This window comes from Mesocricetus auratus, unplaced genomic scaffold, assembly GCF_017639785.1.
Source record: "Mesocricetus auratus isolate SY011 unplaced genomic scaffold, BCM_Maur_2.0 Super-Scaffold_100013, whole genome shotgun sequence".
Lineage (NCBI taxonomy): Eukaryota > Metazoa > Chordata > Mammalia > Rodentia > Cricetidae > Mesocricetus > Mesocricetus auratus.
Window position 1 is genome coordinate 64,219,421 of NW_024429196.1, and position 13,329 is coordinate 64,232,749.

General features: G+C 40.7%; 2 protein-coding genes across 2 annotated transcripts in view; one reads left to right on the forward strand and one right to left on the reverse strand.

Moving 5' to 3' along the window:
- The first annotated feature begins 1,194 nt into the window (after window positions 1–1,194).
- Window positions 1,195–4,482, forward strand: Nol7 (nucleolar protein 7). The gene is made up of 8 exons (XM_005066348.4): window positions 1,195–1,483; window positions 1,563–1,623; window positions 2,100–2,158; window positions 3,001–3,029; window positions 3,206–3,287; window positions 3,788–3,909; window positions 3,987–4,064; window positions 4,248–4,482. The coding sequence occupies exons 1-8, from the start codon at window positions 1,233–1,235 to the stop codon at window positions 4,325–4,327; spliced, it is 762 nt and encodes a 253-aa protein (XP_005066405.1). The 5' UTR covers window positions 1,195–1,232; the 3' UTR covers window positions 4,328–4,482.
- Window positions 4,483–5,094: 612 nt separating this feature from the next.
- Window positions 5,095–13,329, reverse strand: part of Ranbp9 (RAN binding protein 9) — a 76,342-nt gene continuing 68,107 nt past the window's right edge. Inside the window, exons 13-14 of the mRNA XM_005066347.4 lie at window positions 9,062–9,173; window positions 5,095–6,085 (exon numbers count right to left, since the gene is read on the reverse strand). Of these exons, the coding sequence (XP_005066404.4) occupies window positions 5,955–6,085; window positions 9,062–9,173 (243 nt within the window). The 3' untranslated portion in view covers window positions 5,095–5,954. The remainder of the gene's footprint in view (window positions 6,086–9,061; window positions 9,174–13,329) is intronic.

Sequence of the window (13,329 nt, forward strand, 5' to 3'; positions counted from 1 at the left end):
CTCCTGCCCTCTGTGACACTTTTTTTTTTTTTTTTTTTTTTTGGTTTTCCAGACAGGGTTTCTCTGTGTTTCTCTGTGTAGCTTTGGAGCCTGTCCTGGTACTCGCTCTGTAGACCAGGCTGGCCTTGAACTCACAGAGATCCACCTGCGTCTGCCTCCCAAGTGCTGGGATTAAAGGCGTGCGCCACCACCGCCTGGCTCCATTTTCTTAATATTAGTTGTGGTAGGGATAAGCACACTGTTTTATCTTCTTGAACGGTTTCACTTTAACCCAGGCTGGCCTGGAATTTAAGATTTCCCTGCCTCAGCTTCCTGAATGTTGGCTGGGATTTCAGTTGTGTGTTACTCTGCCTGAGTCTGAGATTGGTTTTCATTTACTCAAGGCCCAGAGGTTTCAGAGGCTCCGCCCCCATCTAGCTCACAGCCTCCCCTCCCTTCTCTGCCCTATCTCTTCTCCAACACTTCTTGGTTAGTTTTTTTTTTCTTTTTTCTAAAAGCAAGTATGGTCTTGCTTTTGTTTTTAAATTGGAAGATAAAATAGGATTTATAAATACAAAGTATATATGGTGTAACCATTTGTTGAACATACACTGTATAATAGACATTAGAAATCAATGATTTCAGAATGGTTGAAGCAACTGGCACGTGTGCTAATTACAGAGCGTGGAACAATGAAAGAAACGTGTGCAAGGCTCAGGGAACTGTAACTAGACATGCCAGCGCCACCTTGGTGTGGATGAACTTGAACTTAGCCCTGGTGGGAGGTCGAAAGGATCAACAGTTCTGCGTCAGGGAACACAAAGCAGAGATGACAGCTTATCCAAATGCACGGCTTGAACAGGAAATGAAGAATCATTTCGTATTAATATCATGGGTAAGAGACAGAGACCACAGAAGGATGCATCATGCAGCAATGATGGTAATTAAGTATTTATTTCCGCCCTTGACGCTGTTCCATTGATCAGGCCAACCTGGGGACAAACAAAGCAAAAACAAACAAACAAAAACCCCTACAAACCAACACAGAGAGCGACACTGAGCAAACGCGATGCTCAGTCTCTTTCCAACCAGACTGGTCACAACCACCGCGGGGAGCTCCGCCCTCCTCTCGCGCACGCGCCTAGACGCGTCTTGTGGCCTCCGAACCAACAGGGGGCGTGGAGAGCGCCCGGTGCGTACAGCGAGCGGCTGCTTCCGGGTTAAGGGTCAAGGCAGCCCTCTTCCCGTTGGCCATGGTGCAGCTGCGGCCGCGTTCGTCGCGTGTCCCCGCGCCGGCGGAGGCGATGGTGGACGAGGACCAGCTCGGCCCGGAGGAGGAGGAGGAGGCGGAGCATGGCCTGCTCCTCGGGCAGCCCAGTAGCGGCGCGGCCGCCGAGCCGCTGGACGAGGACGACGACGACGACGCCCCGGAGGAGCTGACTTTCGCCTGCGCTCAGGCGGAAGCGCGGGAGGAGGAGCTGCGCGTGCGTGAGAGTGTCCGCAGGTGCGGCGCCCGCGGCGGGGAACCGGGCGCCCGGCGGCTCCCTGGGCTGGACCCGCGCTCATCTGACCCTCTTTTCCAGGGATAAAACGCTGCTGAAGGAGAAGAGGAAGCGGCGCGAGGAGCTGTTCATCGAGCAGAAGGTTGGGGCGGGACGCGTCGCTTGCTCAAGGGTCTTTGGAGGATGGGATGTTGGAGCGGGCCAGGGCTGGCTACTGGAGTCTCCTGGTGTCTGCCGTAATTCAGAGTGGGCGTGGAAGCGCTGGCGCTCACCTGGCCTTGGCGTTTTGGTCTTTAAGGCTTAGTCTAGTCTAAAGCTAGGACTCCGAAACTTTAAAGTGATTTGTAAAGTAAAAAAATGGTACATGCGAATAATTTCACCTCCCAGAAGTCTGACTTCAAAGTGGCCGTGCCCGATACCTTTCTCTTCATAACAGGGACACTTGAACGTTGAGCGACTACTGTTTTGGCTTCGTAAGCCCAGTTTTTCTGACGGCTTAGAAGTAGCAGGGCAGAGTTGGCCGGGATGCAGGGCTGTTTGAGTAACGTTTTAGAAGCAACTGCGGTAATACGTGTACATTACTGTTAACTTTGTCTTCAAATGTCTTTATTCCAAAAGAAAAGAAAGTTGCTGCCAGATGCTGTTTTAGAGCAACTAACTACAGCTTCAGAAGCCGAGTAAGTAACAGGGCTTCTACTTATGTAAAGCCATCTTTGATATGTCCGCATAACTGAAGAAATTTGCCCAAATTTAAGCGAGAGTGGTTTTGGAGTTCTTGCGTTACATTTATTTCCAACTGAACTTATTCCTCTACCTCTTGGCACTCCTTGGTGCATGCGTTCTCTTGTTTTTGGTTTCTCTGTGTAGCTCTGTATGTAAGTCCATCTGTGGACCAGGCTGTCCTCAAACTCAGATTTGTCTGCTGGGATTAAAGGTGTGTAGCACCACACCCAGCCTTAGCGTGAACCCTGAAATTTTTACTAGGATAATAGTTGCTTACTTTTCCATATTCAGATCTTGAATTCCACGAGGCATGCCAGTGGATGTTTGAAGTCCTTGTCTTTCACAACCAAGTTCAAGTGTGACCCCTCCCCTCGCTTTGTCCGTCTGATCTGTACTGTTGCTTCTGTACTTCATTTCTGTGGCAGTCTGGTCATTTGATTGTCTGGAGCTCATCTTTTGTCTCCAGTGTCCAAACTGTTGAATAATCTGTTATTTCTCATTATTGAGATAAGCACCACCTTGTTCTTGGTATTTGGAGTGCTAAGTTCTATAAATAATCCTGAGTTTTTCAGAATATTGATCGTACTCTTTTGGATGCCTACTAACAGCTCTCAGAATCAAATTCTGAGAAGATATCCCATGCTAGTGAAGTTCCTGAGTTGGTGGCAGTGCTGTGTAGCATGATGAGTGAAAATTCGGGGGTAGAGGTCATGGAAGCCTGAAGGGGATCTTATGTTGCTTGTTTTGAGTATCCTTTATTGCCTGCCATTCCAAGCTTTTTTTTTTCTTCCCATAGCATAAAGAAATCACAAGAAAACGTGAAAGGTATGAATTGTTCTTATTTACTTGTATTCTTGGCTGTTTGTGGCCCTTAGGCCTGGCCAAAGTTGGTTTAAACCATTCCCCATTATTTCTTCCAAATAAAATCTGTACTCAAACGGAATGTAGTCTGAAGTGAGGGCCATTTAGTGTTATTCACAAAGTGGATCTTAATTTTTCAGTTCATTTGAAAAAGGAAAGCGAACACATTGCAAAAGGAAGAAATTCCAAGAAAGTTAAAATACAAGAAGTTCACTCTGCCAGGTAATGAGTTTTGTTCTGTCTTCCTACTGGAATGTAAAGTTTCCTTTTTAAAGTTTTGCTTTATGAGGGGAAAGTAGAAAGTAGCAGTGTATCAGACTGGGCAATTTATAGAAAAATAAAAGTTTTGATGGTAACAGTCAAACTGTTACCTTAAAATGTGTTAATGTACTTTTTTAAAAATAAAATACCACGTGATTTAGCTGTACTGTGTACCATGTAAAATCATTTAAAGACAGTTGATGAGAAAGAACGAAATATCTCAAAGTAAGGTCATGTGGGGCTGGGAGTCACAGAAATAGAGTCCCTGCTGGGCAGTTGTGAGGCCCTGAGTTTGATAACCCTCACCCCCTGCCCCAAAGGATGTGGCTGAGTGGTAATGTTTGTTCAGTGACTCACAGACCCTTCCCAGTGCCACACATGCGGGTGCACATATACCCAATTACATGTGAGAACGAGCATGCATGTACCCTCTAATTTTGACCTTTTGTATTGATCACCAGTCAGAATAAAAGCTACTTGGCTGTAAGGCTAAAAGATCAAGAACTGAGAGACTCAAGGCAAGAAGCAGCCAAACACTTCATCCATAATTGCTTATATGGTTCAGAATCAAAGAGGACTACTGGTAATTTTCTGTCTGTGTGTCTGTGTGTCTGTCTGTCTCACAATGACAAAGAAATGATAAGTAATTCTTCCCTTCAGTAAACAAGTTCCTGTCACTGAACAACAAGAGGCTACCAGTGAAAAAGGCTGCAGCCCAGTTTCTCAATAGTACATGGGGTAAGATGGAGTGTCTTCTTTTGATTCCTAGTCATTTTACAAAGAAAATGTTTCTAGAAGAGAGATGGAAAGGCCTTCTTTTATAGTGTATCCATTTATGTAAACTACACAAAAAAATCTGAATTTTGTTTCTTGGGGGTTTTAACTCAAAGCTATATGAAGCTTCCTGTTGTTCTCTTGTAGGTGCTCAGAAACAACAAAATGCCAGGAGGTTTAAAAAACGGTGGATGGCTAGAAAGATGAAAAAGAAAACTTACAAGTGAATTGACGTAAAGCTCAATGAAGAACCTGTACTTTGTATTTTTAGAATTTAAGGGTATTTGGGGTGAAGAAGATTGATGTCTTAAAATGTAGCCATCCGCAAATCATTGTAAAGGACCATTATAAAAACCATAAACGTTTTTGTCTGGGAAAGTAACTGGCTGTATTTCTTTCTGGAATACTTTTGAGCCTTCTGGAGGGAAACGTGGTTAAAAAGGAATTAACCACTTATCTGGAGGGATAAGAAGAGACCATCCATGAAGTCTTCAGGACAGCTGAAAAGCTATTCTGGCATTATTGATTTGGTTTCTGCTGACAGTGAATAAGAAGCCACTGCTAAAAAGCATGGGGGCGGCTCCCATAAGTAGTCAAATAAGCGAGTAAGTATCTGTTGGGGAGACTTAACTTCAGCCAGCACCTCTGCCTAGCAATGAACTAGTGTGTTTGTGCACACATGCATGATAGTGCCAGAGGACAATTCAAGTCAGAATTAGTAGCAAAGTCCTTTACCTGCTGAGCCATCTTACCAGCCCTGGAACAGCTTTTCAAAATTTTTTAACCAGTCTGGGGGTTTGCTTGATTGATAGTTACAATAACTTAAATTCCTATTTTTCTTTTCACATACAGTATCAGTTTTGACTAATACAATCACACAATCACCTGAAGGCAGTTTTAGACTATTAACTTGGACTGCTAGTAAGATTTATTACGTATTAATTGCTCTAAAGAATGTATGAGAACCTAATACATAAATTCACTGACACTAATATCTGTAGAAGTAAATTTTTAATGGCTGGTTAATTATATCACTACATTTTTATTGCAATATAGTACTCATTTAAGCACTTAAAAATGGAAGGTGTACAAAGATTAAATTAAGACACGGTAAATTGACTAAATATTTGGTTTTTATATAAATAAAGGTCATAACCACACTGTTGACATGTAATACTGTTATAATACAACAGTTAAACTTGTGAGTCTACAACAGAAGTCATCTGTAGTTAAACAGGAAACAAAGTTGAAAAAGACCATGTTAAAACAAAACTACTGGGACTAACAGGTCGGGATTGTAAGTAGCAACAAACATACTCACTCAGCTCCTGAGTATTTCAAGTTTTACAGTACACATTAAAAATGATTTCTTCCATCAACACTATTAAATTCAAACTGTCGGATGTTTATGCATTTTGCAAGTTACACTGATTGAATGCTTACACAGGAGCGGGGGTCGGAACAGCTCCCAATTTGTAGTTTACATCACCCACATGCTAACACAAACACAACTTGTTCCATTTCTTCCCCCTTCTCCCCCCAACAAAGAAGGCAGGATTTTTGGTTTCTTTTAGGTAATTGTTTTAAAGGATTTCTGATGATCAATTTGAACGTCTGAAATTCAGTAATATTTAACTCTTAGACAACTAAGAGGTTAAAAGATGGAAAATATTTTCTCCTAACACTAAGTTAGAAAATCATTTGCATCATGCTGTAAACTAGGAAGCAATGTAAAGCGACAAAAACCTGTCCCCAGTACATAATTAAAAAATCTAAATTTCAAATCAGCAGAGCCGGTCTACTTCCATGTTGACTATTTGCCACAATGTAAGTGTGAGCTCTCCAAGTGCATAGCTAATGTAGGTAGTCTTCCACTGTGGCAAACGCACAGGATCCAATTCCTGATCGAGCCATCAGTCCTAGACATTGTGTGGCCTGTCCCATTGCTAGGGCAAGTGGAGGTTGCTTTGGCAGATTGTGGGTTTCTAAGGAAAAAAGATTAGAAAATGAAAACAGCAATTAAATCATTTTTAAAACCATCTTTCAATCGGAAATATATTTACTATATCAAATGTAGGATCTGAACTATCTGACTAGCAAAGCAGATAGTTCTAAGAAAAGTTCTTACAGAACTAAGTTTTTTTTTTTTAAATACATGGTCTCACTTCGTATCGCCTGGAATTTGGAGATCTGCCTGCTTCTGCTTGAGTACTGGAATCAAAGGTGTGCAAAGTATATGCGCAACTTTTTTCCTTCTCTGTTAACCATGATGGGAAAGATGTAACCTAATAGACATTTGGGGTTGAAATAAGGAAAATTTACTATTGAGCTGCCTCTTAGGCATGCTGGTAAATGTTATTCAGAAGCAAGTGGACAGCTGTCAGAATACCGAGCAAAGCCACCCTAAAGTTGAAGAGGTTAACTTCTAATCATTAATTCAGATGCTTTAATAAACAGTATTTCTTGGGTGTTACATTATCACAACTTCAGACAGGTACATTTTTTTGTTTTGTTTTTGAGATACGGACTCATTATGTAGATCAGCTTGACCTGAATCTCCGAGATCTGTCTGCCTCTGCTTCCTGGGTGCTGGGATTAAACATGCAGTAATTACCAAAGATGAAGTGAACTAAGGGTGACAGGACCCACTCCAAAGCTAGTAATTCTGGAGATGGTGTCCAAATCAGTTAGTGAAACTAATCAGGCAAAGTTCACAGGGCAAAACCATGACAGTGGCTGTCGAGTTCTCTAGCGGATTTACCTATAGCCACAGTTCAGTTTGCAATACAGCAGGAAAAAAATTCTGGAGGAATGAAACACAAAAACACAGAAAAGCAAACTGAGGACTTAAACATACAAGGAACAATAAATAAGACATGAATAAAAGCATGGAGCAGATTGGTGAGAAAATAATGGTTTAATAAAATGTGGTCTGTCTGAGGGTTAAGATTATTTTGAAATACTGATTTATTGATAAAATACAAGGAATAGTTATTATTCTTTAAAGCCTAAGGAAGAGTCAAGTGAGCACCAGGTTTTTTACACTCTGACCAAAGGAGGCCTCTGGCTTTAATCATCTTTAAACTTTTAAGATACATAAAACATACAATTAATACACTATGCATTACATATAGATCTGCCCATTAATAGCATGAAAGATGCTGTCATCCAAAGGATTGTTTAATACTTTTCAATGTAAGCATTAAATAAGCATTATTTATATTAACACACAAACGCACACTCCAAGGTCTCACTGTAGTCCTGTTGTCTGACTTGAAAGTCTTTTATGTAAAACAGGCTGGCTTCAAGCTAGGAGGCCTGCCTGCCTGCCTGCCTGCCATATCCAGCCTAACACTTGTATCTTGGATAATGCTCCTAAGCATTTGATTTGAAGAACTCAAATTAAAAGCTGTCACAATAAAACTGGCAATCAGATGTCTGTGACTACCTGTAATACAGTAGTTTCAAAAAGGCAGTTACAAGCTATGAACAGACAAGAGACTCCACTGTCAACACAAACATATGAAGGGTGGCAAGCAGATCTCTGGGGCCAGCCTGGTCTACAGAGCTACTCCCAGGACAGCCAAGGTCACACAAAAATTCCTGTCTCAAAAAACTAAAATAATAACAATTTGTGTGCTTTGTATATTTTGTCGGTTGGGGACCTGAGAGAGTGCAAGTCAGTCTGTTACTCAATTATCTTATTTTTACCAACAGAGCTGATCTTATATGGCCACTGAAAATACAACACAAACCAAATTAATAGTATTCGACACACAGATCCCAATTTAAGAAACCGTAACACAACGGTCGCTATTCTTATTCCCTTATCATCAGATTTAGGATAAACATGAGCACCCATGGCTTCCTTTACATTCTTGCAATGATTACTAGCCAAGTACCGATGTCCAAATTACTCTTTACTCATGTGGCAGTGTTGTCACCTTTCCAAAACCGTTTGAAACACATGACTAAAAATCTTCACCAGGTCAAATAACAGCACAAACTTCTAAAATGGACTGAAGTCTCAAGTCTTATATCAGATGTAAAATAACCGTTAATCTAAATTACCGTTGAAGAAAACAGCCCAGAAATTAAAGTTTTATGTGCAGATCAACTGGGTAATCATTACATAGGATTCCAACTACAGTGACTTACTGATAGGAGCAGAAACTAACCAAACGATGTGTTCAGTTCCCCACTTTGCATACACACTGACAAAAGTGACTGGCTAATTTGAACACAAATGTTTGAGTCCAGGGCTTTTTCTGCTTATGTCTTAAAGCAGAAGCTATGATGTGGGGAGCTCAGGTTACCCTTGTTCCTTTTTTAACTACCTTAAGTCAAAAGGAGCAGAATGTATAAGGGAGGTACCAGCTGTGACCCCTGAGCACTCTATAGCCTTGCTTTCCTGTGGAGCAACTATCAGAACTCTTTGTAAACGTGCCCAAATTCCTCCCACAACAGTCAAACCAAATTCTGATAAGCCCATTGAACACAGCTACTGACATAGGAAGGTTCTGTTCCTTCCTATATTGTCAATATAAGGTCACATACTTCCTACAACTTTCACAACTCACCCCAATAACAATACAGGAAGAGCTTAGGCCCAATAGATGAGAGAATTTATAAAAGTACACCATTATTCCCAGTCTCAAAGTGAGGGTTATGGTCTACGATGGTAGGGTTTTTTCACATAAAGATCACACAAAATACCTCATTCTATATGAGAAGACTAAATTAAGTGCTTATGTACAGACAAAAGCTATCTTCAAACATTCCAAGATACACTTCAGTATCTTACCAGTTTTTACTCCATCAGAATCCATGTAATCTGGAAATTTTCTATATTTTAAAAGATTAATGTGTCCCTGTTTTACTGAAACAAATATAAGGACAATATGCTTTCCAATGTACAGAGAATGTAGCTGAAGTCTAGTTGTCTTGCTTTAGTTACTTACCTAATATTGCACTGTTAAGAGCTGAGCACACAGGTTCTCTCTGAATTGGGTCAAGTTGGTTTCCAACTGGACTGTTCCAAGGATCTGAATATGCTAGTAAACTGAATGCGTCCTGTTGAAAACAATGTCAGTTCAGTCAGTTCAGCGGCTGTGTTCAGTGGTTCCAGACTGAAAGGTTAAGGTACAGCTTTAAAACACTAGGTGACTATAACCTTTAAACACGTTTTATGTTTCAGAAAGCAGACTGTACAAAGCACGTATAGCTGGTTTTCAGTTTTCTTGTGAACAACCAGTTGTTCTTGATCATTTCTGCCACTCTCCCTCCACCTTCTGCAACAAAAGCAAAATGGGGGGTGGTTCCTAAGGAACGGGCTCATATTGATAAAGAACAGAGAACAAACACATCCAGGTGCTTTATCACATGTGACTACTGATGCCAAATTGACAATGAATAAGGCCAGCCTTAATTCTCAACAAATGTGGGAACCGGACAAATATTGAATAGCTTCTCAAGTTTAGTAATAGAAAAAATAAAGCCAATATGGATCTTGTAGACATTCAGTATATTTTTTCCAACTACACTGAAACAACTTTTCTTACAACTTTAAAAAAAAACTGGCACATAACTTTCTTTTTGCTCTTCTGTCTTACCACGGAAGATGTGATAGTTTCACACCTGGTTTCAAACTCCAAACTGAACTACTTGCTAGCTCTGTGACCCCTAGCAGGAAACAGTCTGTCTTCAAATGACAGTTTCATCATTTGATGTGATTTTGGGTGATTACAAAGAGATGTTATTACACAGAATCGGTGGGAACTAATGAAATTAGCAAACTCCTGTGGTGATTTGAATGAGAATGGTCTCCATAAAGTCCTATATCTGAATGATTAGTACCCAGTTAGGGAAACTGTTAGGAAAGAATTAGGTATGACTCTGGTGGAGGTGGTTGTCACTGGAAGTGAATCTTGAGGTTTCAAAAACTGTATACACCAAGGCCCAGTTTCTTTGTTGCTGCTCCAACACTGTACCTGTCTGCTTCTTGCCATGGTGATCATGAACTAACCCTCCAAAACTGTGAATAAGCCCAATTAAATTCTTTTGTAAGAATTGCCTTGGTCATAGTGTCTCTTCACAGGAACAGAATCGAAACTAAGACAATTCTAGGCTTCTATCTTTATATGCCAAGCCAATAGCCTGACCCAGAGTAATACTACACACACACACACACACACACACACACACACACACACACACACACACACACACACACACACGAACAAATACAAGCTATGAACAAACAAGAGACTCCACTGTCAACACAAACATATGAAGGGTGACACAGAGCCTGTACACTTAAGAACTGGGCAGCACTCTTAAAATGGTGTGGGCTACAATTTCTAGATTTAGTTGCTCAGTATACTATTCCCCTTATCCAGCATTATTGAATGTTTGCTAAAGCAACTTCCTGTCAGTTGCACTTAGGCTCATGTCATCCACACAACCCATGAAACAGTCTGAGGTTACAACACGGAATACATATGCCACTAAGTACACACACGACTCATCCATTGCTTCTATTACCGAATATTTCATTTAGGTTAGACTGCCCTTACCATAATGACAGTTATAGAAGCAGAAGTTACTTAATAAATCATTTAGAGTTACCAGTAACTACTCATAGGTGTTGGGCATAAGGGAACCTCTTATTACCTGCTTGACAACAATAACTGCTGCTTATTGTACTGACCATGCTTTTGTGGTTCTGTTCCTGGTCCCACACTCTACACCTCCAGCTTACTGTTCAAAAACAGTCCATATAGTCTAAAGACTATACTCTCATCAACACTAATTTACCCTATAAACCATAGCCATCTAATGAGGTGTTATTCTCACCATACAGGTACATTTTATAAGATATACCAAGATTATGTCCAATGAGTGACTAGTACATAGAACCAAGAATAAAGCCCTTCATGGATCTACACCCTGACACCACCAAAAAGGCAGATTTTGAAGCACCAACCCTCTTTAGTATTTAAAAACAAAACCTCACAGAAATAACAGCTGTAATAAATTACTGTTGGTCAGTACTCTACAAGACAACATTTCAAGCACTCGTGGATCACCTCAAGTACTTTCACCTGAGGCTGGTATGCCCACCTTACAGATGCAAACTGAGGCACAGTGAGAGGTGAAGGTCACACAGTACCATAGGATGGAGGTTTCCTTGGAATCTACGCATCAGGAAGTATTAAAAATTTCCTCTTATTTTGGTGAGCACAGCTGCTAGGCAGGGCACACACAGCAACAACCAGAACCTAATCACTGTTTTTAGCATATTTTCTACTGACCTAATGGAAAGATGTAAACTGAGGCTAAGAGAAATAAACAGAAATATGGTTAAGCAGGATCTAGATTCTAAAATACTCTAAAAAGTACATGATGAAAACATGTTTTCCATAAGGGAGGCAATGGGACTTTAAAGAAAGCAGCCTGTCAGGGATTGGACCCACAGAGCAACAACACAAAATACAGCTTAGTGCCTCTCACTTTCCTAATGCTGTGACCCTTAATACAGTTTCTCATGTTGTGGTGCTTCGTAATTGTAATTTTGCTACTACTATGAATTGTAATGCAGGATATCTAATGTAAGACCATCCCCCATCCCCGCCCCGGCAAAGTGATTGCCACCCACAGACTAAGAATCATAGGCTTAGAAGCAGAGTAAAGCTCTAAGCAAGAAAACCAGAATCAAACTCCCAAGTATAAACACCTACAAATTTTTTGAACACAAATGAAATTAGGAGAGCAATATGAATGCAAAGCTGTGCTAATAACCAATTCTAAAACTGTATCAAAGTGTTACCCCTAAGACAGGATGAAGGCCCTACACCTAGTGCCACTCCTATGATCCATTATCACTGCTGGCTCACTGGTACAAAGTTTCGTGAATGCAATCTAGCAACAAGCAGCATGAGCCATGGTAACACTCAAGAGCCTTTCTCAGTAATTTCTAAAAAAACTATCTCAGTGGGAAATCTTTAAAGAAACCAAGATGCATGCATGTATATAAAAGTGTCACAAGAACAGTGATATAAAAACAAAACAGCAATGGACAAAGGACAGCAATCACATAGCCACTTCAAAACTACCTATAAATAAGATACAGAAACTGGGAGAAATACTTTAAGATAAAACAAAACTAAACAAACAAAAAAAACCTCACAAGTCACACAAGGCAGCTCACACTGGGGAGGCTGAGGGAGGTCTGAAGGTTAAGTTACCAGTGGGGGCCACACCGTAGGACCCTGTTTTAAGAAGACAAAGGGGAACACTATAATTACTAACTAGGTGAAATATATACATACACGTGAGAAGTAAGATACACAGCTGAAAATACAGCGCCACTACAGGTTATGCTTCATTTTAAAGAAAAAGTGCTTTGATGTAAATAACTTCTGAGCAAAATGCAGTCTCAAACTAGTCAATTTTGACTTAAGAGCCAGAGCAGTTTCTAGACAGTGTGACTCTTAGCTGGCTCTATTTCTCTTTAAGTTTCTATACTGAAAGCACCTTGAGGCCATGACTGCTCATTTGAGTCACACTGCTAACATTCAATAAATAGTTGCCAAACCAATCAACCTAGGCAGCTCCTTGGGAGCTACCGAAAGGAATAGGCTATAAGGAAGAAAAATGAAAGAAATGAGGTAAGGAAGACTGGAGACCTGGAAGGACAAAAGTCCAGAGAGACACTTGGGGCTGTCTACAGCTGCAGGCGTTCCCTAAGAAGGGGGAAAGAACATTGTCCCCAAGGTTAAAAAACCATAGCAAAATTTTACCTTTAACTTCAAACCATTCTCTCTGTGTTCTGCATAAAGATGTCTAGGCCACTGGCAGTCTTCGCATACAAGGTGATCCCTTAAGCTTATATAAGTTAGCTGGGCAATTTCTACTGCCCACTGACATCACTCTTGTCAGTATTACTCATGTGTTTGAGGACGTTTAAACAAACTATTTAAAGCACTACCAGCCACAACATACACATTATAGCTGGCTGTGCAGCAGACTACACCATCTAGGTCTGTGTTAAGTGTACAATGATGTCTGCACAAGAACAAAATTGTCAAATGTATTTCTTAAGACATACCCTCTTCATAAAGTGATACATTATTACATGTGTGATCTGAAGGGTTCTGAAAATCCTCAAATGTAGCACGACTAATAAAAACCCAGAGATAGATATTGGGGTTCAAGCTGAAGATCAGAA

Excerpts from the sequence above, each read along its gene's own strand:
- Nol7 (XM_005066348.4), top strand. The coding sequence starts at position 1,233 with ATGGTGCAGCTGCGGCCGCGTTCGTCGCGTGTCCCCGCGCCGGCGGAG. Across the intron at positions 2,159-3,000 it reads ACTACAGCTTCAGAAGCCGA|CATAAAGAAATCACAAGAAA; the intron begins GTAAGTAACAGG and ends TTCTTCCCATAG. Across the intron at positions 3,910-3,986 it reads AGAATCAAAGAGGACTACTG|TAAACAAGTTCCTGTCACTG; the intron begins GTAATTTTCTGT and ends TCTTCCCTTCAG.